The sequence below is a fragment of the Microtus oregoni genome, unplaced genomic scaffold, assembly GCF_018167655.1.
Source record: "Microtus oregoni isolate MIOR12 unplaced genomic scaffold, Mior012 000114F_ref0000099, whole genome shotgun sequence".
In the NCBI taxonomy this organism is placed as follows: domain Eukaryota; kingdom Metazoa; phylum Chordata; class Mammalia; order Rodentia; family Cricetidae; genus Microtus; species Microtus oregoni.
This window is the reverse complement of record NW_024544743.1, coordinates 1,894,316-1,918,062: the sequence shown is the minus strand read 5'-3', so window position 1 is coordinate 1,918,062 and position 23,747 is coordinate 1,894,316. Positions and strand designations below refer to the sequence as shown.

The following is a 23,747-nucleotide window of genomic DNA, read 5'->3' as shown; positions in this document are numbered from 1 at the left end:
GGGAGGCAGAGACAGGTGGATCTTTGTGAATTTGAGGCCAGCCTGGCCAACAGACTGAGTTCCAAGACAGCCAGGGCTGTTACACGGAGAAACCCTGTCTCAAAAAACAAAAACAAAAAGAGCCCAGGAGAAATGCAGGAAATACAAAAGAATGGGCGAAGTATTCATTTCATATGTATACATGACTTTGTACATATTATGTTCATATCTGTTAGTATGTATCCTAGAATTGGATTAGAATGTGCTTAGGCTGAGAACGGCAGCGCTTGCATGCACACCCCATGCTCAAGGTCACAAGTGTGGTGAGAGGTTGGGTTTTAGAGCAGGGTTGCATTTGCATGCTACTGCAGTCCCAGAACTAGGAGACAGAGGCAGCCTGAATTTTTGAGTCCGAGGTCAGCCTGGTCTGTGTAGTGACGGCCTGTGTTAGCAAGGACAATGACAGCAAGCAGGGTTCTACGTGTAAACACTACTCCCCAGCCCCACCCTCGCCTTCCTTCCCTTTCCTCTTTCCTTATTTTTCCTGGTGAGGCCTGCTACAGCCCTGGCTGGCCTGGCATTTGTTACATGGCCCAGACAGACTGTCAGCCTACACCAGTTCTCTTGCTTCCGAGTTTCAGCCGTGAGAGATACAGGTGTGCACCACCGTGCTTGGCTGAATTCATCTTTCATTTTCCACGTTTGTGCTATTTTTGTTTTGTTTCATTGTTTTACCTTTGATTCTCTTTTTTACTTTTTGAGGAAGAGTTTAACTGTAGCTCAAGCCTGACGTGAACCCCTTCGGCCTCAGGTTTTACATACATTCATTTTTAAAACGGGATCTTAGTGTCGAAAGCTTTACTGTCTGTAAATAAGACTTCTGGGTTGTCACAAGAACACTGTGACAACAACAAACAAACACATCCATGTGCGCTTGTGTATTCAGTATGCAAAATTTCCTGAAGCTAAAAATTCAGTTACAACTTTTTTCATGAATGTTGTAGTTCCAAAGGTTTTGGTCATGCTAAGGTTATGAGATGAACTGGCAAGTTTTCCAAGACCATAAGCTTTTGAACAATAAAAATATTATGTAAAGTCCAGCTAAAAGCTCATCTGAAAAACTATTCCATTGGAGATAGTACTTGTTGATTTAATTCTTTTATGTGTGTTCATGCGTGTGCATGCGTGTGCTCATGTGCATGTGAAAGCCAGAAGTCAAACCAAATATTTTTCTCCAATCATTATTCACTGTAGTTTTTGAGGCAAGGTCTCTCTCTAAGCCTGGCACTCTGATCCAGTTAGACTGACTGGCCAGCAAGTCCCTGGGATTCTCTTGTCTCTACCTTCCTAGGGCTGGAATTAGAGAATCCTGCAATTGCTTGCAGCCTCTCCTCCCTCCCTCTTCCCCTCCCCCCACTCCTTTTCCCTCCCTCTCCCTCCCCCCTTCCTTTCTTTAACACAGGTGCTAAGGATTGAATTGAAGTACCCATGCTCATTTATTGACTGGGCCACGTCTCCAGACCCCTTTCTGGCTGTTTTTATTATGAAAATAAAGATTCATAAAACAACAAAAATTGTATAATATAAAACCAACATCAGACAGGTGGTGGTGGCCTACACCTTTAATCCTAGCACTTGGGAGGCAGAGACAGGCGGAATTTTGTGAGTTCAAGGCCAGCTTGGTCTACAGAGTGAATTCCAGGACAGCCAGGGTTACACAGAGAAACCCTGTCTAGAATAAACAAAACTAAAACCAAACAACCAAACAAATAAAACACCAAATTTTAAAGTCATTCAGGTGAAATTTTAGCCCATTGTTTCATCTGCATTTTGTTGTGTCTACTGATGTATTTGAATGCAATCTTGCCCCTCATGTGTAAGAATATTATACATACACATTTACTGTGCACCTCAGAGAATATGCCACATTCTTTCTTGACCACAATAAAATTATCCAACAAAAATAGTGGCAATGATTCTTTGGCCCCATCTTTGTATCTATGTTAGGCTTTCTTTTATTGCTGGGACTGAAACCTAAGAGCAAACATTGAAAGGGAGGAAGGCTTTTTGGCCCATGGTTTTACAGTGTTCACTCCGTGGTGATCTTGCGGCTTTGTTAAGAGGCCTGTGGTACAGCAGAATACTATGGGAGGAGGGCCGGGTAGAGAGTAGCTGCCCATCTGTGCAGACAGAGGCAGAAGGAGGGTGGGATCAGTGACCAGCTAGAACCTTTTTATTTATTTATTTATTTATTTATTTATTTATTTATTTATTTATTTATTATGTATACAATATTCTGTCTGTGTGTATGTCTTCAGGCCAGAAGAGGGCACCAGACCTCATTACAGATGGTTGTGAGCCACCATGTGGTTGCTGGGAATTGAACTCAGAACCTTTGGAAGAGCGGGCAATGCTCTTAACCACTGAGCCATCTCTCCAGCCCCCCCAGCTAGAACCTTTAAAGGAACATCCCAGTAACCAAACAGAACCTTTAAAGGAGCATCCCAGTGACCAGACAGAACCTTGAAAGACGCATCCCAGTGACCTACTCCTGAAAACTCCATCCCCTCCCAATAACACCATCAAATCAAAATGCATTAACTCACTAATGAAGTTAGACCCCTCATGATCACCCACCTCCACGTCTGCTCGCTGCTGCAGGGGAACTAAGCCTTCGACACACCGGCCTCTTCAGGCGGTTCTTTAGAGCCACACCCAAGTGTCCGAATTCTCTTCTCACTGTTCAGACCTGCCTTTCTAGGTTTGTAGATCTAAGCCTCGCCAACGCTGTGTGGCGTCCCCTTCACAGGTCAGCTAGAGCACTCCGTGTCTGTGTCTCTTCTCACCCTCCTCTGAACCCCCATCATTTCTCCGAATCGCTCATGACAGAATGGAGGATATCTGCTCTTCTTTGCCTGCCTGCTTCTTTTCTCTCTTAGTGATTATCCAGGCTCCTTGTCAGGAAAGTCCCAGTAGTGTGGAGTCTTAATGGGGATTAGTGGCCACTTTTCTCTATAGAGTCTAGAGAAATCCGTACTAGGCTGAGGGACTGTCACACAAATCAGACCCCTCCCGCTGGAAGCTTCGTTTGGAGTCTTAGCAAGTCCTGGGGTCTGTTGAAGGATCCCATCCCTCTAAGAAATGGCGGAGGGTAGCAGGAAGAACCCCGGGCAGAGCCGCACATTTGCTTCTGTACTGGGTATTAAGTTTGATTTCAGCATATTCTCAGGTCTGGCTCGAAAGCCAAAGTTGAAAAGCCAGGCTTTGCTTGGAGTAAATAGGAACCAGACCCACAGACGTTTCTATGAGATGAAAGAGAGAGTGCCGTTGTTGAGATGACAGGGCTATACCTGTCAGTGCTAGCCCATCACTGGGTTCCAGGAACAGAGCAATGGACCATGAAGTTATGGGTCTGTAGTCAGCAGGAAAGGGCCCCGCGAGGACGGTCCATGTCCTAGAACCTGGGCCTGCCTCCTCATGATGAAAAGGACTTTGCAAGTGTTGGGTTGAGGATTCACAGTTGGTGGCGGGGAGTAATTCTGGAATATTCAGGGAAATCAACATAAGCACGAAGTCCTAACAGTGGCAACCCCCTCCTAATGAGGAAAGAGGAATAACTATGGAAGCAGGGTTAGAAAATACTGCACTACTGACCCAACAAGGAACGTGTGCAGTCTTTACAAGCTGGGACCCTCCCCAAAGCCTAGAAGAAGAGACAGCCCTCCAGACAACCAGAATTTAGTGTATAGCTTAGTGACATTTCCAACCCACAGAACTCGAAATACATTTGTGTCACTGGGGCTGGCTCTTGTGGCATACACCTTTAATCCCAGGACTTTAGTCAAGGCCAGACAAGGCTATATAGAGAGTTCCAGGTCAGTCCCAACTACACAGTGATACTTTGTCTCAAAAAACAACAAAAAACTGTGTTGTTTTAAGATGTTAATTTTGCAATAATGTGTTCAATCAGCAAAGAGAAAGCTAAAACAGTATCCAGTCAGTGGGGGAAGACAATGATTGACAGACCTACCAAGGCCATGATCCTGGAAAGCAGGCAGGATCCTATGGCAATCAGGTGGTATTGGCAAGTGAAGAAGATGGGGCTGTGAGGACCGAGTGTCAACACGTCTGGAAAAGAGCTGCATGTGATGCTGGGACCCAACAATTGGTTAGGGACGATGAAGGAGAAGGGCTGGAGAAGGAAGCTCAGAGCAATGCTCACACGTACTGAGGTGCACACAGACACACAACAGAAGTGTGCCTGCAGCTTAAACGTTCTAAGGATTGTCAAAAAGAAAACAGGGAAACTAGAGAGGGAGTGAATTCTCAGTAAAGAGGAAGTTAGCTCAGCCCAGTGCCTCAGCTCCTAAACACACACACCTGCAGCTCAACAGCAGACTTGAGAGTCACCCACTTAGGCTCAGCAGGGAAGCGTCTAGAACCATCTTTGGGCAGGATGAGGCTATACACACCTGCAGCTCAACAGGCTAGAGAATCGCTGACTTAACCTCACCGCGGAAGTGTCTAGAACTATCTTTGGGCAGGATGAGGCTTCATAGCGACTCATGACTGGTCAAAGTGCAAAAAATGAGTGTCTGTGGAGTGCTCGGCCACAACGGGATGCCGGTACCACATACCCTCCCCTGAGACTCCTAAGACGGGGCAGGAAGATCCTAAGGGTCAAAGGTTGAGGAGGGCTGAGGGTAAACAGTGTCTTCTGGACATGATGGGGTTACTGCACCTGTGCACCCACAGGGGCTACGGTTGCCTGCACAGGAATAAGGCAGCCAGCATTCCAGCACGGAGGGAAGAGCGGTGCACGAGTGTGTCCCATCCCTGGCTGAGAGAGCTTGGTGGGGGAGGAAAAGGCCAGCTTGGAGAGGCCGTTTAGCAGGCTCCCTTGCAAGTGCATGGGCGACCTCAAATGGTTCATCACTGAAAGCCGCACCCCAGGATTGGTGCTGACATCCCACAGCTGCATTAGATGAAGTCCCCATCTCGGTTGACTTTCCCTGGTCTACGTGCTCTAGCACCTCCTGAGGCAACATTCAGCTGGGGCAGAATTTCATGTAACCACCAGGGGAGTGCAGGAAGGCAGGGCTGGTGTCTCAGGTGAGGGCGAACAGCCCTCCTGACCCCCTCTAGGAGGGGCACAGACAAGTAGTGTCACAGCTGCTCTGGTGAAGATGTAGCAACCCCTCTGCTCTAAGACAGCAGTCTGCATCCACCCCTCCCCCAGCTCTACGGTCTTTCTGCCCATTCTCCCACAGCGGCCTGAGCAGACAACAGGTGATTCTTCCTGATAGTTTGCACTGCATGCAGACAACAGTCACATCAGCAGCTGTCAACATCTACGACAGTCACTGAAGGGTGAGGTGCTGTTGGCAGCGAGACACTGCCTGTGCTGGTGTAGTCACAAGGCAATTTGACAGGGATACTGTATCTGTTTAACAATAGCTGGTGTCATAGTCTGGGTTTCTTACTCAACAAAACCACAAGTGGTTCATCTCTATACCTTCATCTCATCTAAAGCTTTTTAAGGTCATGACCTTGCAGGCCAGCCTGGCTGTTACTGCTTTTTCTACTCTATAAACTTGTAGTGTGTGTGTGTGTGTGTGTGTGTGTGTGTGTATGCAGCAGGGGAGGTAGCTCAGCAGGGTCGGGGAAGGCTGCTAGACTAACAGGTATTAGCAGGGATCTGTTTTCTGTTTATTAGTAAGTGGGCCTAGGCTGCCTCAAGACACCCTTCAATGGGAACCATGAGAACGCTGTGACCTTACAGCCATTGGGCAGGTTGCTGGATGTATCTGGAACAGTCTGTGCCACCCTCATACCACCTAGCACGTCTTTCCCGGCATGCTGACAGTGCGGCATGAAGAGTCCTCAGCCTAGCCCGGGGTGACCGTTTTCCCGTGGCAGCCTGCACAGTGCCTAGCTAGCGGGAGGAGCTTGCCACTCAGTCCCAGGGTGATTTCTCCATGTCCTGCAACCGCGCTGTGCCGTCTTCAGTAACAGGGTCATGAAGCTTAGTTCTGTCATGCAATCCACAGCGGTGACAGTAATCTCTATTGTTTCCGTGTCCAAGAGCCCCTCAGAACACAGAACACCCCGGCAAGCCCTCCTCGGAAGGTGGTGCACTCTGGCAAGGTGATTCTGAGTTAATAACCTTATGGTTTCTGAGAGAAAGCTCCTCTACCCATACAGGTCTTGGTTTTCTAATTATGAATCCCTGGCAAGAGCGTCCTTAACCATGTCCCTATGCTCGTAGAGAGTCCTGTCTAGAGTCACTGTTCCATTGCTGTGAAGAGACACCATGACCAAGGCAACCTATGAAAGAAAGGATTTAACTGGGGACTTGCTTACTGTTTCAGAGGGTGGGGGCCATGGTGGTGGAGCAGTAGCTGAGATCTGATGTCTTACCCACAAACAGGAGGCAGAGGGTTGGGGAACCCGACCTGGCATGGGCTTGTAAAATCTCAAAGCCCATTGCAGTGACAACCTACCCCCAACAAGGTCACACCTCCTAATCCTTCCTAAACAGTTCATCAACTGGGAAGCAAACATTCAAATAAATCAGCTTATGAGGGCCATTCTCATTCAAAAAACCACAAGCAGTCTCTGGGGGAAAAGGAAGTCAGGGTTGGAGGTACTGGTGAGGTCATCCAGCAATGCTCAGTTGTTTCAAGGACATGCTCTTGAACAGCTTCTTTACCCAGACAGGAATACTGGGAAGAGAGTCTTCTTCAACTGTTTTCAGCCCTAGCCATGTATTGGAAGCAGTGAGACCCCAGATTCTGAATTTCTTGAAATCTCCTGATCTGATTGCCTACAGCTGCTCTGAGCACTGGACCTTCAGGAGTTCCTGATGGCAGGAGAGTGGTTTCTGGTGGGTTTGGCTGGGGCATGGCTATCTCTATATAATCTGCCCTTGAACACAATAAGGGGGGCATTCTTGGGGAATTCAAGGATGACCCGTGTTGCAGTCTCTCTGTCTGTGTGTGTTTGTGTATTTTAACCTCCAGCCCCTTGCCCGAAGCTCGGGAACTGGGTGCCAGCGCACAGAGCGCAGACACAGGGGCAGGGTGCGCGGCAGCCATGTATTAAGAAACGGAGGCTCAGAAACGTACAAAAGAATTCCAGCACTCTAGAGGCAGAGGTAGGCAGATCTCTGTGAGTTCGAGGCCAACCTGGTCTACAAATCAAGTTCCAGGACTACACAGAGAAACCCTGGGGGGGGGGCAAAAAAAGAAAACAACAACAAAACAACCAACCAAAACAAAATGACCACGACGACAACAGCAACAACAAAAAAACATGCGAATGATACCAGTGTTCAGAGTCAGAACTCAGAACCGTGCACCCCAATAACTGGTAAATGCTGCCAGAGTTAAGAATTCGGAGGCAGAGGAAGGAGGGGCTCCAGGAGTTCGAGGCCAGCATGGTCCACTCAGCGAGCTCCAGGTCAGCCTAGACTGCACAGTGAGACCTCTCCTAAAAGACGAAATCCTGCTTCGCGGCTACCTCGGAGGTTACCCGTTTGCGGTGTGGGGGCGGGAGGCGATTGCTCTGTTCTGGAGGATTGAGCGCACTGGCGCTCGCACAGGGCGGGGAGCAGGCGGAGGAGGGCGGCGCCGCGGGGCTGGGGCCTGGGCTGCAGCTCGGCCGGAAGTGCCCGCCCGCCCGGGGCGCCTCGGCGGAGAACGCGCTCACTCGCTTCCTAGCTTCCTTGCTTACTCGCTTCCTCGCTCGCTCGCACGGCGACCGGACCAGGCACCCCGCAGCCCCGCAGGTGAGCGCCGCGCCTCTCCCGCAGGATGCAACGTGGGCCGCCCTGCTCGCTCGCACCCTCTCCGCTCCCGCCTCATCCTCCTCGGCTCAGGGTCACCTCCCCCTTCGCCTCCCTCTTATGTCTCTACTTCCTTCTCTTCTCTCTCTCTCTCTGTCCTCCTCCGGTCTTTCCTCTCTCTTAGTTTTCCCCCTTCTGCTTCTTCCCCAGCAAACCCTGCTAGTGGCCCCCGAGGCCCCCGGATCGCCAGGCACAGGCAGCTGCAGCCGGCTGCTTGGGATGCTTCTTGCCGGGGTGGAACTACCGAACTACTTTTGCTCTGTTCTAGAAGCGCTCGCTGGGGTTTTGATACGCTTTCTACGCTGTATTTAAAAATGTTGGCAATTACTTTAAAGATGTAAGACAAGGTAGGGAAACAATGCCAGTTTTGATGAGTTCTTTCTAGCATTTTTAGAGTGGTGACTTTGGGGAGGTCACTACGGGCTAGCTGTTTCCAGGTGTCGCATTCGAATTGTCTGGTTAGGGGTCGCAGCCCCCCTCCCCCCTTTTCCATATTGAGGAAGGTTCTTTAGAAGCGGAGTAAAATGCACGCGTTTTATGAACTGTTTGTTCAGCAGTGATGGAATGAGTGACCGTGACTGAATGAATTGCGGACAGCTTGGGTCAGATTTGACAGTTGTGTTTCTGAAGGTGAGGGCTGGGGGCTGGGAAGTCGCCAGCGGTACTGTTGGGTCTGAGTTAGCACACTGCAACTCCTGACTTCGAGAGCTGGTCCCCTCACTACAGGCAGGAATCATTTTCCCTCGCAAACAGAAAACGGTAGCCAGTTGGCTGTAGACAATCTTGTCAGGGTGGACCCGCCTGAAAGTGTTAGTGAATGATAAGTTGAAGTCTTAAAACATGGAAAGAAATTATGTTGTTTTTCAGGCCTAATTCTTCCTCTTGGGGAATGATTTTTATATTTTGCACATTTAAATGAATGAATTTTGTACAAAAATAACAAATGTTGCTTGCAGGGAGCCTGTGTGTGTGTGTGTGTGGGGGGGGGTGATGGGACCCTGTGACCTGTTTTGGCTGTTGGGCCTTGAAGTCCATCTGCTTTGTAATTACTGGTGACTCTCAGCTGGTGATTGGTGGGGGATGGGAAGGGTTTACATTTGTTTGTTTTTAGGCCTAGGGCACAAAGAGTGTGAGCTCTTTTTGTGTGTTTCCATGGCCACCTCAGCAGGGAAGGCCTGCAGTGTCCTGTGAAAGACAGGACCTGGGAACAAAGCCTGTGAGGGGCGGTTTGGAGGGCTGGGAAAGGGAGTTTGCTGGAAGCAGGGGCCTGAGGAGCAGCCCCTGGGAATCCTGGGGTGCCGAGGGGAAAGGAAGCCCATGAGCCCAATGTTTTACCCTCAAATTTCTTTACATGGTTGTCATTTTTTTCTTTAAAAAAAATTAAAGATTCCTTTACTTTAGGACCTAACATGAAAAATAACATCTGTAGTTTCTTTTTTTTAAAAAGGCATTTCTTGTTTGGGAAAGGGAAAAAATAGAGGTAGGAGGTGTGGCCTTCAGATGCCTTTCCTGTCCTGCTGGGGAAATGGCTAGGGGTGTGTGTACAAAAGTGTCAGTGCAGGACTGCATTCCCAGCTGGGTAGACAGGACAGAGGCCCCTGATGTGGTCGACCAGGGCCCAGGGGACTCCATGAAAGACCCTGGCTCAAACAGGGCAGTAGAGATCTGTAGAGGAAGATGCTGGACGTGGCGGGGCATCCTCCCTCATGTATGTGCACACCAACATATGAACATGCGTGCACATCGACAAACATCTGTGCACATCAACATATAAACATGCATAGCGCGCACCCAGGCTTTAGCTTCAATCTTAGAAACGTCAAGAGGTATTAAACACTCAAAATTCTTTGACAGTTTCACACCTGAAAACCTTCTCACAAACAGGCCAGTTTGCTTCCTAGGTTTTTGAAGTGTGATTATTTGGGGAGAGACTTGGCTTGAAGGTTTCAGGTGTTCCCGATTCTCCAGAGTGACTTTCTCGAGCTTCGCCAGGTGTTGCTTTAACAGGACGCAGCCTGACCGAGATCTGAGCGCCTGGCACAGATGCGCACGTTATGACAGTTACACGAGACGGCAGCTTATGCCACAGCCTGATCGTTTTCCTCTCCAAAGCCGGCTCTCCTGTATGTGTTTCTACTTCTATATAAATAAATGTGCTGATTGTCCTCACGGTATTTCTGAAGACTCGGGTTTTATTTTAGCTGCGGTTGCTGTAATGTCGGTAGAGAACCATGCTTCAATTCTTTCACTTAGTTCAGGATCCATTTCCTGTCCGGTCTGCTTCTATCCTGAGGGCTTTGACTTTGCACGTGGCTCCCGTGCAGAGCCTGTGCCTGGCCTGACCTATCGTTGAGTTGCCTGTGTTTCACTTGTGCCTTTCACGCCATCCTAAGTGCCTGCCATTCCTGTAAGGTTTCCTGTAGCTAAAATCCGCCATGTACCCCACTGTGTACGGGCCAGCTAGATAGTTGGAAAGGTGACAGGGACGTGCCTGTGGGAGAACGTAGATTTGTGCTCCCACGTGTCCGAATACTGTCAGTGTTTTACGATCTCATAACCCAGCTGGTGAGAATCAATGAAGGACGACTTCTTGGTGTCCACTGTATGCAGATGTAATGCGGCACTCCACTCCGCTGCAACGCTCCCCTGCGACTGGATGAGGAGTGTTTCTTCTCTCCAGCTCACTGCCGCACCTCCCACAGCCTCTGGGATGTAGTGTCCCAAAGGAGACAGCTGGTCTTCTGCTTAGACAGTTCTCACATCTGAGCCCCACGAGGCCGGGCTAGCACTCTCCCCTTTCTGTACTTCCATGGTTAAACATTTTTTCTTGAAGGTGACTGGTTTCCTTGATATTCTCTTTAGGTTTCTTAACCGCCTTGGGCAACAGTCTCCAGGTGAGCTGGCTAGTTTGGTTTTTTTGTTTTGTTTTTAATAAGTTTGGTATAAGCTAGGGTCATCTGGCCTGTGGTGCATTTGCTTGATTAAAGATTGATGTAGGAAGGCCACTGTGGGGGGGGGGGGCGGGGGGGCAGGTGGTCCCTATGGTATTAGAAAGCAGGCTGAGCAAACCACAGAGAGCCAACAGAGAGCAGCGTTCCCTCATGGTCTCTGCATCAGTTCCTGCCCTGAGTTCTTGCCCTGACATCCCTCTGTGATGTGGGAACTGTATGAGTCAAACCTTTTCCTCCCCAGGCTGTTTTTGGTTGTGGTAGAAACCAAACCAGGACACCAGGGTCAACCCTGCAGAATGGCCTGCAAATTACCTGACTCGGATGGCAGAATCTTCCCTATGTCTCTTTGGAGACCTTTCCCTACTACCTTGTTCTTCTGGTGGTGGTGCCCAGCCCAAGGCACCCTTGTGGAGGGGACCTGCGTTTCCACTTCCTGGTGCGCATGTGACATAATGGTTGCATTAAACAGAAAGGTGTGGCATGCCCCGAGATGCAGCTCTCAGAGTGGATTAAACAGGGAGGTGTGGCATGCCCCGAGATGCAGCTCTCAGAGTGGATTAAACAGGGAGGTGTGGCATGCCCCGAGATGCAGCTCTCAAGAGTGGATTAAACAGGGAGGTGTGGCATGCCCCAGATGCAGCTCTCAGAGTGGATTAAACAGGTAGGTGTGGCATGCCCCAGATGCAGCTCTCAGTCTGGCCAGAGTTTTATCTCTTTCTTGCATCGTACTTCTTTTCACCATTTTGCTTTTGTAGAAAAACAAAATCAGAACAGTGGGGGAACGGTCCTACAGCCTACAGCATGTCGGTGTCCTGGCTTTTATGCATTTCCCGCGTATAGGACAGGAAACCATATTCAGGCCCTGGATGTCCTTAAGTTGTTTTCATTTTCCAGCAAAACCAGAAACATACTCTACTGCCTGTTCTGTAGCCTTTGCACTCTACAGTTTGTATGCTGTGGTTTTGTTTTCTAGGTTAACACTATGATTTTCCCTTTGCTGGTGATTCTTCTCTGCACAGTACTGGCCAGGGCTGTAGTCCTTGGGAAACTCAATTTGGGAGGCTGAGACTTCAAGATGGGTCGTTGGCTGTTTCCAGTTTTAAAATATTGTTGTCTTGCTGACTTCTTAGCAGTGGCAGGAGTTTGTTACTCTAGTCAAATGATTGGTCTGATGTCCTGGCAGCAGAACTGGAGACCTGGTGTTTTCTGCTTCTCTCTGCTGCTGGTATTGAGGCAGCAGACAGGTTATTCCTTACCACGCTCCCCCCACTCACTCCCCCCACATCACTTTTGCCAGGTCCTGCAGAGACAGGGCTGCTCTGGGCACATTCTGGTGGACATGTTAGCTGTGCCTACGCTTGTGCAGGGAATTTGATCAATGCAGAGACCAGCTTTAGGCAAGGAAGCTGCTTTAGACAGAGCCATGGCATGTTACTCTTCTGTAAGAAGTGAATGGGAAGGCTGCGTACACCGGGTTAGCACTGCGGGTGTTGTGAGCAGTTCTGTTCCCTGGAGGACTTAGCCTTAGCACTGCGGGTGTTGTGAGCAGTTCTGTTCCCTGGAGGACTTAGCCTTAGCACTGCGGGTGTTGTGAGCAGTTCTGTTCCCTGGAGGACTTAGCCTTAGCACTGTGGGTGTTGTGAGCAGTCTGCTCTCTGGAGGACTTAGCCTTAGCACTGTCAGGATGCTGGCACTAAGGATGACTGCCAGGCATAGTAGTGTTATCTACCTTGCTGGTAGTGTTATCTACCTTGCGGTACAGCCGTTGTAAACACAGGGCAGGAAAGTCATTACTGTGCTGGCTGAAACTTTCCTATACCCACTGGGTGGGGCTGCTTCGCCCGGAGTCTTTCTGTGGAGCTCAGGCTAGCCTGGAGATTGCCCTCCTGCCTCATCCTCCTGAGAGCTGGGGTGCCAGGCGTGACCTACCCACCAAGTCCTTTTTTCACTTTCTAGAAACAATATAGACGTCCAGAATTGGAGGGCCGCGGTTTACTGTCGCAGTTTATCTCTGGGTGTGAGAAGTGAGAGGACCGCAGCCTTTGGACTTCCTGATGACTTTATGGAGGAAGTTAGCCAGACTTGGTGGACATGACCTTACGTCTCTATTAGAGGAAGTTTGTCGCTGTTTAAAGATTGTTAATGTTTAAACTCCACAATGGTCCTATTCAGAGGTCTCTGATTTAACCGTTCACTTCCGTCTTATGCTTGGAAAACAGCTATAGAGGATGGCCCTATCAGTCAAGCCGAGTTTACAGGCAATGCCAGCTGTGGCCCGGGACTGTGCTTGCTGATCTCTGACTCAGAAGCAGTTTGAGACAAGTCTGGTTTTTAAACTCAGAAGCAGCGTGGTGGTCCCAGCCTTCGAAGACCTTGCTGCTGCTGTGCAGGGAGTGGCGAACTCATCAGGGTGATTTTTGAACCAGCTGCTCTGCTGTGCAGCTTGCTGTCCGGGTTTAGGTGGAGCCCAGCCTGTGGTTAGGGACAGAGGTGTGGCCCCAACCCTGTTTGCAGAAGCTGTGTTATTTCTGCTTCAGTGACTTTGTGCCCCAGGCAGGTTTCTGTTCAAGTGAAAACACTGTGGCCGAAAGCAACCTGGGGAGGAAAGGGATTATTTGACTTCCAGGTTCCAGCTCATCCTTGGAGGAAGCCAGGTTGCAGGAACTGAGGCAGAGACCATGTTGGGATACCCTTTACTGGCTTGCTTTACATGACTTGGTCAGTTTGCTTTTTGATACAACCCTGGACCGCTTGCCCAGAGGTGGTACTGCGCACAGTGAGCTGGGCCCTCCACATCAATTCCTAACCAAGAAAATGCACCTCAGCCTTGCTCACCGGCCAGTCTGGAGGAGAGGTGGTTCTCTCAGTTGGCTCCTCCTCCCAGATGACCAGAACTGTGTCAAGCTGACTGAAACCCTGACTGTAAGGCCAGCATGGCTATCCAGGTTCCTCTCATCTGTTGTTCAAATGTATTTGGCTTTTTATTAAAAATCTGTGCAAAAAAGTTTTTTTTTTTTTTAGTTTTTCGAGACAGGGTTTCTCTGTAGCTTTGGAGTCTGTCCTGGAACTAGCTCTTGTAGACCAGGCTGGCCTCGAACTCACAGAGATCCGCCTGCCTCTGCCTCCTGAGTGATGGGATTAAAGATGTGCACCACCACCTGGCCTAAAAATGGAAAGTTTTTAAAATGAGAAATACTTAATAAGTGTTGGATGTGCCAGTGTCCCTCTCTCTCCCTCCCTCCCTCCCTCCCTCTCTCCCTCCCTCCCTTTCTTAGCCAGGTGTGGTATCATACACCTTAAATCCCAGCACTTGCAAGACAAAGGCAATTGTATCTCTTTGAGTTCAAGCCTGGCCTACATAGTGAGTTCCAGGACAGCTAGCGCTACATAGAGAGAGACCGTATCCAAACAAACAACAACCAAACACCTTTAAACGAAGGTCTCTAGTCCCATCGTCCACTTGGTGCTGAGATTCTAACCCAGGGCCTTGTTTGCGCTAAACACAGGCTGCACTGAGCCACATCCTCAGGATCTTTTCTAATTTCCAAAACAAGGGGAAAAAAATTAGGCATAGAATAGTGGCTGCTGATGCCTGCAATCCCAGTACTCGGGGGCTGGAGCAGGAGGATCACTAAGGGTTCAAAGTCAGCCTGAGCTACAGAGTCTTAGACAAAATTATCTTTTAAGCAAATATTAACTTAACAAGTTGGTTAAAACTTTAAAACACAGTAAAGCCATGAGAGTCCACAGATTTTCCCATGGCTTTCCTGATTCATGGAGCTGTTTACCCCTCTCTGTGGTGGCAGCAGGTGGGGGACTGGGACTGGAGGCCAGATAGTTCAAGGCCAGCCTGGTCTACACCACAGAACTGTTCTCCCAACCCCACCACCAAGACATAGACTTTTAACACAGAAATAAACAGTTCTTATATGTTCACCGCAGGGAGGTCTGGAGGAGGAGGTTTGCAGAGTTTAGACGGTTTAGATTTTATAGTCTAAAGTGGGTCAAGGAAAAGTGAGAATCCTGCCTGCAGTCCTCGTCCAGTGTAGCCGCTCAGCCTGCTGGCCCTGCCGGTCACTCAGTCATTCAGCTGGCTGCTGGCCCTGCTGGTCAGCCTTGCCTCTCCCCCTCCATGCAGCTGCTTCCCCACCTGAGACCCTTGTTCCCAGCAGTACGCTGGGTCGTCCCTGGCTTTGCAGTTGGCATGTCTTCCCTGGCAGTCATGCTCTAGACCACAGTGAGGCGTTTCTTTCTCTTGGAGTTGTTGGCTAGACAGTCTGCTGCAGTCACACTCACAAGCCGCCCACTGGTGATGTCTATCAGCTCTGCCTCAGTGGACAGTGGGGCCAAAGGAGAACAGCCAGTAGAGGAATGGGTACAGGAGAGAGCAGACTTGGGGTCTGTCACTAGCCGTCCCCTTTGGACGAGCCACTTCTGTGTCACCGTAACCAAAGCTCTGGATGGAAGCCATGGATCTGCTTAAGGAAAGGTGTATCTTGGCTCCCGGTTTCATGGGGATTTCAGGCTCATGCTTCCCACCCCATTTCAGCCTGACTGCATATCTGACTCCCATCCCTGCTCCTGGGAGGGACAAGTACTCTTTGCTTCCTGTTGAGTGGCGACATTGCACATGTTGTAACTTGGAACAGCTCACACTCACTTCTAGCATGGTGTTCCTGCTTTGCTTCTGGAGGCTTTATTGGGGTGACAGATATGATGTGGGGGTATATGACCAAAGCTTCCCCCACTCTCTGGATAGCCTGAAGATGTCAGATTTCTCACAGATGTGGACACAGGGTTTGCTATTCCTGTTTGCAAACGTGAGCAATCTCAGGTCATACCAGACATTGAGGGCTGTGCTGCTCCCATTGTACAGATGAGCAATTCAGGGTTCAAGAGGTACGGTGTCATGCTGAGGACTCCAGCTTGTTTTGCCTGGATCCCTGAATGGCGCCAATCCACGAGCCTCATCCCGGAGCCCTGGCCTCACCATTCGGGCATGTAGACCTGTGACTGTGGGCACTGGTACATGTTCTGCATGAAAAGGGCCCGCGTGTCACAGAGTACGTGAGTCAGAGCTCCCTCACGGTTGCCTGCCTGTGGTTTGCTTTGGGGACAGTTGTCTTAGTGTGGAAACTTAATGTGTTTTTATTTGGCAGATCCTCAGCCCTGGTTTTAAGATGATGGGATTGGGAAATGGGCGTCGCAGCATGAAGTCTCCACCCCTTATCATGGCTGCCCTGGTGGCCTGCGTCATTGTGCTGGGCTTCAACTACTGGCTCGCGAGCTCAAGAAGCATGGAACTCCAGGTATCGCGTCTATTTAGCATGCATGGAAGCCATGTGATGTTTAAAGTCGCTGAGTGACAGCACCACGTGCTCCCTGTTCATTGTCAATTCCTTGGTTCCCGTAGCCCACACTAATGGTATTTTAGGTCCCAATCCCCTCCCCAGCCCAGGACTGCTTACTCTGTGACTGTTGAGTTGTTCACACTGCATTCTGTACTCTGTGACTGTTGAGTTACAGTTCACACCACATTCTGCACTCTGAGACTGTTGAGTTACAGTTCACACCGCATTCTGTAAGATGGGTCCGTAGGCAGGCCTGTGGGCATTTTCTAATTAGTGGTTGATGTGGGTGCGCCATCCCAGTGTGTGATGATACACATGTTGGTAGGAGAGAGGAGTCCCAGGGCAGGTAGACCAAAGTTGTGCAGAAAGAAAGCAGCCAGACAAGCCAAGAGGAGCAAACAAGTAAGCAACACTTCTATGGTCTCTGCTTCAGTTCCTGCCTCAGGCTCCTGCCCTGACTTCCCTCAGTGATGGACTGTGATTGGAACATGTTAGCCAATAGTCCATGTCCTCCCCAGGGTGCCTGTGGTCATGTCTGTCTGTCATAGCAACAGAAACCCTACCTAAGACACACATTAAACAGTGACAAAGTGTCTTCTTGACAGACTTGAGCTCCTCTGTGTAGTAATAGGAGCGGCGGGGCTGCGTCCCCAGCACCCCGGCTGCCTGGCTAGCTTATGCCCCGAAATAACAACACACAAATTGTATTCATTTAAACACTGCTTGGCCCATTAGCTCTAGCCCTTACTGGCTAATTCTGATATCCCGATCAACCCCTCTCTAATAAATTGTGTAGCACCGATCTTACCGGGAAAGATTCAGTATGTCTGACCTGGCAGCTTGCTTCATCGCATGTGTCTGCCTCAGAGAGCAGAGCTATCGCATCTGCCCAGGAGAGGGGAGCATGGCGTCTCTGAGCTCACTTCCTCTTCCTCCCAGCATTCTGTTCTGTTTACTCCACCCACCTATGTTCTAACCTATCAGGGCAAGCAGTTTCTTTATTTAATTAACCAATGACCTTCCTCCATCACCTCTGAGGCCTCCTGCCCTCTAGGACATGCGTGTTGCTTTTGCTCTGCCCTGTCTAGTCCTGCAGAGGGTAGGCTCAGTCTTCCCCTAGATGCATTGGTGATTGGCTGCCTCTGGCACGTGTCTCATTAAAGTATTTTAGCAAGTCCCCCCACCTTGTGTCCTCTGGGAAAGCTTCCACACACCCCTTCCCTTGTTCTGTTCATCATTGGGCTCCAAGCTTTGGTACTGTGAGGCCTTTGCTGAGGGAGCTGGCAGTATCTCTGTGACATGGACCTTCGGGCCTGTGATTTCCTTGTAGACACGCATCGTGGAGCTGGAAGGCCGGGTGCGCCGGGCCGCCGCAGAGAGGGGCGCTGTGGAGCTGAAGAAGAATGAGTTCCAGGGTGAACTGCAGAAGCAGCGGGAGCAGCTCGACAGGATCCAGTCCAGCCACAGCTTCCAGATGGAGAACGTTCACAGGCTGCACCAGGACGAGAAGGCAAGGCCGTTGTCCTCACCGCCCTCTTCTGAGTGACACTTACCTGGCCATGTGGCCGTGTTCCGGGTGGGGTTGGGTGAGCTCACTGGTGCAGCTGTCAGCAGTGGGGGAGTGAGCAGAGTGGAATCTCCTGCTGGCGTTCACCCCCTTTCTTTTCTCCAGGCCGTGCCAAATACTTATCATAGACAGATATTTTGTGTCTTCAGGCATCTCATACACAGATTAGAGGCAGCCTAGAAACCAAGGATACTGAACATGCGTGTCAAGAACTAGTCTCCGTAAGATCTAAAAAAATACCATCAGTCCAGAAAACAAAAACCCAGTGCCCTCAAAGATTTCTGAATGGAAGGTATAAATGCAAAATTGGAAGGAGAGAAAACAAAAAGCTCTACAGGGAGAGACAAATGCAAATTAAATATGAAATATACTTTTAGGCAAACAAAACAAAACCGAGAACGTCACACGGAAAGCATTGCTCTCTAACCCCGTCAGCAAAAAGGGATCGGCAAATGGGCTGTCAGCTGCACCTTAGACCAGCTGAACAAATGCCTGCTGTTCATTGACCTCCTAAGCCCACTTGGTTTTTCTTTTTTTATGTGACTAAACTGTTTATTCACGTCTAAGACAGTGGACAGCATTAGTGTCTTCCACACCAAAGTACACCAAAGCCACGGCCACTTGGGGTCTCTCCCTCCCTGGCCGTGGCTGGTTGGTTGGAAGGAGGCGAGTGTGAGGGCTATGGTCTCAGGTCCCTGAGACAAATGCCCCAGAGAAACAGCTTCATGGAGGAAGAAGGGATCTGTGCGGGGAGGGCTCTGTGCGGGGAGGGCTCTGTGCGGGGAGGACTCTGCTGTTCCCCTGGACGTGCTTAAGGTGTGATAGCAGCTCAGTAGCAGGAAGCAGGCCTTGCCTCTTTTCCTTAATTCCACCCCAGCCCCAGCTTGTGGCAGGGTGTACTCACCGCCCCCCCCCCCCCCCCCCCCCCCGGTCTACCCTCTACAACCCATACCAGTCTAGGCATCCCTCAGTCTAATCACCTCTAGAGTCAGGTTCCACAGGCTTCTTCCTGTTCTCCTCATAGTAGCGGAGATTGAATCCAGGCCCTTTCATCTGCTCCCTGCTCCAAATTTTTAAAGATGTTTTTTAAGTTTTGGAATAGGGTCCCAGTAAGTTTCCCAGGCTGGCCTTGACCTGACTATGTAGCCCAGGCTGGCCTTGAACTCAGTGCTTTTGCCTCAGCATCCTTAGTGTTCCTGCTTTTGTTGCAGACGTCACCCAGGGTGAGATCTAGACCCTGGATGGCTCCAAGGGCCAGCTTCCTCTTGGCTTCCAGCTACATTCTTCCTTTATTGGTGGGGTGAGAAAGTCACTTATGTGACTGGATGGTGGGGACCTGCGGGTGGTGTGGCTGTCTGCCTGTCCCCCGCCCCCCGCCCAGACATTCACAGCCCCTCATGTCTGTGCTTTTGGAGACTGTGACAGGCCAGCTGGCTGTGTGACAGGGATGAAGTCCTTCCTCCATCGCCAAATGCCTGCTCCTTCTGAGGTAACCGGGCCCAGCTCCCAGTCCAGTTCCTCAGTGTCTCTTCGTGGGTCTTCTGAGGGAGTTTTGCTAAGGCGCAATGCCCAGCGGTGGAGTTTTCTCAATGGTGGTTATGTTGTCTGTCGGTCCTCTGCAGCACGGTAGCCACTAGCCACGCGAGGCTGTCCAATGGCTGAATGGTGGCTGAAGGGACTAACGGGTGGGATTTAATTTTAAGTAATAGAAATAATATTGTCAAATACGGTCAGTGGCTGTCCTGGCTGGCATAAGTGTGGGTGATCGGTAAGGAAGCTGATTTGGGCTTAGGCTTTGGGGGTCATGTTCCATAAACAAACAAGCCAGACTCATGGGTAGGTCTCAGGAGGTTCTTAGCTTTCCGCCCTTGCTCTTTGAGGGTCGCACATATGCATAGGGCTGGGCACCCCAATTCTAACAATGTGATATCCGAAGTGTGCCACAGTCTGAGACGTTTTCAGCGCCTGACTCAAACAGGTGTGGACTTGGGCACGTTTCCGATGTCTTGTTTCAGATGAGGTGTGCTGAACATGTCAAGTTTATGTAGATATAGATACTAAAATCTGCGAAGCTTTGGTCCTGACATACGAGTGGTCCCAAGCATTTCCCCTGCAGGAGAGGGTCACGGAAGGTGAGATCACCCTTGGCCGGTCCCTGCTCCCCTGAGAGTCTCCCTGCTTGCTGGTCAGCTGCTGGGGTATCGGTCAGTTCATCAAGCTGGCTGCTGTTTGTGCCTCACCGTGGGGTTTGAACTTACCTGAGAGCTCATGGGAAAAGACTTAAAGCAGTGCGTGCTGTCTCAGACTGCCTAGGGCTCTTGTTAAGAGGCTTGCCCACACATTTCTGTGCCCCCACATTTTGTCTGGTTCCCAGGTCACTGTGCCGCGGCTGCTGATCCAGAGACTGCAGACTGAGATCATGCGTTTTGTGGCATCAAGGCTAAAAAGGAGATAAACAAACGCTCTCTTTTTAGCCTTTTGAATTTTCCTAAGTGAATGGTTTTGTTTGTTTGTGTTTTAGTTTTTGAGATAGGGTTTCTCTGTGTAGCCCTGGCTGTCCTGGAACTCGGTGGATAGACCAGGCTAGCTTTGAACTCAGAGATCCACTTGCCTATGCCTCCTGAGTGCTGGGATCAAAGTTGTGCATGCGCTGCTATGCCCAGCTAGTGAAGGCCAGGGTGATGAGTGAATGACAACAAGGTTGAACTAAACTATTTTTAAAAGATTTACTTAGTATATGTGTATGAGTGTTTTTCCTACACGGAAATGCTACAGGTATGTGCCTGGTATCTACAGAAGCCAAAAGAGAGCCCTAGATCCCCTGGAGCTGGAGTTCCAGATGGTTGTGAGGTGCTGCATTTGCTGGATGCCAGACCCAGGCCTTCTCTGCTTTTCATCGCTGAGCCTTCTGTTAGCCCCTGAACTAGACTCTATTTATTCAAACTTGCTGGCATTGGTGGAAGCTGCACCAGGTGAGACCTTACTGCCCATCCTTATATCTCGCACCAAGGTTGCTGCCTTGCCTAGAATTCAAATGAGGGTGGGGCTTGGGGTCCTTGAGCAAGTGTGAGGTACCAACCCCTCCAGAAGCTTAATAGGACCCAACTGTAATCTCCACCCACATTTTATACGTTTAGAGACAGGATTTTTGCATCCCAGGCCACCTGAGAACTTCCTGTCCTCCTGCCTCTGCTTCCCAAATGGTGGGATTACAGGTTGTTAACCGCCCCCTGCCCCCCCAGCAAGGATGAGATCATCCACACAATTTTTGAGCCAAATTTGAATCGAGCTTTATTAACTACTGATCAAGATGATGGTCACTAGCCAGGTCCATACCAGGGATTCCCACTGAATGGCTGTGAATTAATTCCTTGTGTCCCTTGCTTATAAAGGTAAAACCCACAAGGCTACACACTTCCTCCCTTTGTCCAATCGGGGGCAAGCATACATCCTGATGTACCTCCTGCCTGTGTGTGATCAGCCCATCCCGTGCAATTAGCAAACAACCTTGTTTGCAGAGTGGAAATACGCAGCTTGTTACCTTCCGTGAACAACAGCCTCCAGCATTCCCGGAAGTATCTGGCCTTGCGCAAGTGGGGTTTACAGGTTAGAGGCATTTTTGTTTTCTAGATCTCTTAAGCACAGGAATTTAAACTTAAAACATATCTGTAACCTTCACAAGGCACCCAGATACTACTTGAGGATCATAATAAATTATAAAATTGGGTGTGCCTGCCCCTTCTTCGTCTCTGCATTCTCCCCTGCCTCTGTGAACTTTGATGGTTAGCCTTCTAGCTTAGATTGCTGAGCTTTCTCACTCCCAAAAGTAATGCTTTTTTATGTTCGTTTTTCAGGCATTTGCTCAGGTCCTCATTCTTCTTGTAGTTAGTTTTCCTTTGAGGTCTTTGTTGAGTTCATATCTAGTTCATTCCTTAAAGTGGCCACAGCCTCCTTAACCTCCAATGACCTTTGGTGGCCTGAGTATTAAATGCATGTGATATAAACATCTATACAGGGGCTGGAGAGATGGCTCAGTGGTTAAGAGCACTGTCTGCTCTTCCAGAGGTCCTGAGTTCAATTCCCAGCAACCACATGGTGGCTCCAAACCATCTGTAAAGAGATCTGGCGCCGTCCTCTGGCATGTCGGTATAAATGGAGGCAGAAAGTTGTATACATAATAAATGAATCTTTAGCCGGGCGGTGTCGGCGCACGCCTTTAATCCCAGCACTCGGGAGGCAGAGGCAGGCGAATCTCTGTGAGTTCGAGACCAGCCTGGTCTACAAGAGCTAGTTCCAGGACAGGCTCCAAAACCACAGAGAAACCCTGTCTTGAAAAACAAAAACAACAACAGCAAAAATTGGGCCTTGCCCACCTCCCGTCTCTCTTTCTTGCTTCTCTGCCTGTCTCTCTCTGTTGCCCCCCCCCCCCCAACACACACACCTGTTTGACTTCCTGCTGGCCAGGTGCCAGGAGCTCACACCCAGCCAAGAAGATGGTTTTGTCTTTACCTGCTAGTCCTGCCATAACAAATGACCACAGAGTAAGCCCACGTGGAGTTTACCGTTTGTCAAGGTCAGAAGTCTTAAAGGACTTTTAAGTCTTACAGTCACCAGGATCCTGTCCCTGTAGACACCAGGGACAGCCTTCCGCCTGTCCTCAAGCTTCCAGAGATCCCCTGGGGACACATTTCTGCAGCTTACCTCCCCTCCCCCCCAGAAATGCGGCCTTCTTCCTTCTGGCTTTCCACGTCTTTGCCTCTCTCTTGTGAATACCAGGCACATGGGAGAGGGGCTTTCATTAGCCTAAGGAGTTCTGTGGGTACCCCCAGAGTGATAGGAAGTTTACAGGTGCATCTACCCCATTTACAGTATCTTGTGCCTCTGTGTCAACTGTCACTTCCTCCATAGCCATTGTAAGCAGATTGGGGAGGCTGGCCAGCTGTCAAGGGAGGACTCTACACCTCTGCCTGTGTGAGCACTATCAAAGGATTTGATTGTAGTCATGTTTTTAAATGCTGTTCTTCCTTCTGCGTGTGCGTGTTCCCCTGTGTGTCCATGTGAGTGCACCTGCACGTGTGTGCACGTGGAGAACGGAGGTTAATGTCAGCCTCCCTTCCCCACTCTCCACCTTATGCTTTGAGACAGGGTCTCTCACTGAGCTTGGGGCTCTTGGCCTTGGCTAGACCAGCTGGTCAGCAGACCCCAGGTGCCCTCCTGTTTGTCTCCTGCGAGCTGGGATTGTTGGTCTGTGCCGCAGTGTGGCTTTTCATGTAGGTGCTGGGTGCCTGAGCTGAGGTCGGAATGCTTGCATGCTTGCCTAAGGTCCTTTTTTGTTAGTTTGAGCTTTGTTGTTGTTGTTTTTTTTTTTTTAAGATTTATTTATTTGCATGTATATATCTGTCTGTGAGGGTATGTGTACATGTGTGTGCAGAGTAGATGCCACTAGAGGCCTTGGGGTGTCCTCTTCTGTTGCTGTCCTCTGATTATATCTTTGAGGCAGGGTCTCTTGTGTCCTGGGCTTGTGTTTTCTCAGTTAGGTTGGAGATAACAAGCTTGGCAGTCCTCCTGTCTTGCTACCTTGGAGCTGGGAGCAAGCACAACTGCTGGGACTGCCACTGTGGTCCCTGAGATGGCACAGAAATCCTCTTGCCTGCTAACGATCTTTCTAGTTCCATTTTTTTGGAGGCAGTCTGGCCTGAAACGTACTGTGTGGCCCAGGCTAGTCTCAAACTCACAGCAATCCTCCTGCCTCAGATTCCCAGTTTGAAACATGTTTCTAAAGATTTAAGAGGCAGCTGGGCTTGAGGTTTTAATTGACAGAAACCTGTAACATTCCTGTGTGAGTGTTGTGAGGAGCGGCGGGCTATGTTCCCGGCACCCGGCCGCCCGCATGGCTAGCCTATGCCCCGAAATAATTACACGGAAACTGTATTCTTTTAAACACTGCCTGGCCCATTAGTTCCAGCCTCTTATTGGCTAGCTCTTACATATTGGTCTAACCCATTTCTAATATTCTGTGTAGCCCACGAGCTGGCTTACCAGGGAAGATCTTA

General features: G+C 49.7%; 1 protein-coding gene across 3 annotated transcripts in view; it reads left to right on the top strand.

Moving 5' to 3' along the window:
- Positions 1-7,617: 7,617 nt before the first annotated feature.
- LOC121443889 (Golgi membrane protein 1-like) overlaps positions 7,618-23,747 on the top strand; it is a 39,299-nt gene continuing 23,169 nt past the window's right edge. The window contains exons 1-3 of one of the 3 annotated variants that reach the window (XM_041645637.1): positions 7,618-7,768; positions 15,936-16,085; positions 17,458-17,637. In XM_041645637.1, the coding sequence (XP_041501571.1) occupies positions 15,957-16,085; positions 17,458-17,637 (309 nt within the window). In that variant the 5' untranslated portion in view covers positions 7,618-7,768; positions 15,936-15,956. Of the gene's footprint in view, positions 7,769-7,950; positions 8,173-11,301; positions 11,438-15,935; positions 16,086-17,457; positions 17,638-23,747 lie in introns of those variants that run through there. The other 2 variants (XM_041645638.1, XM_041645636.1) reach the window with 2 other exon arrangements.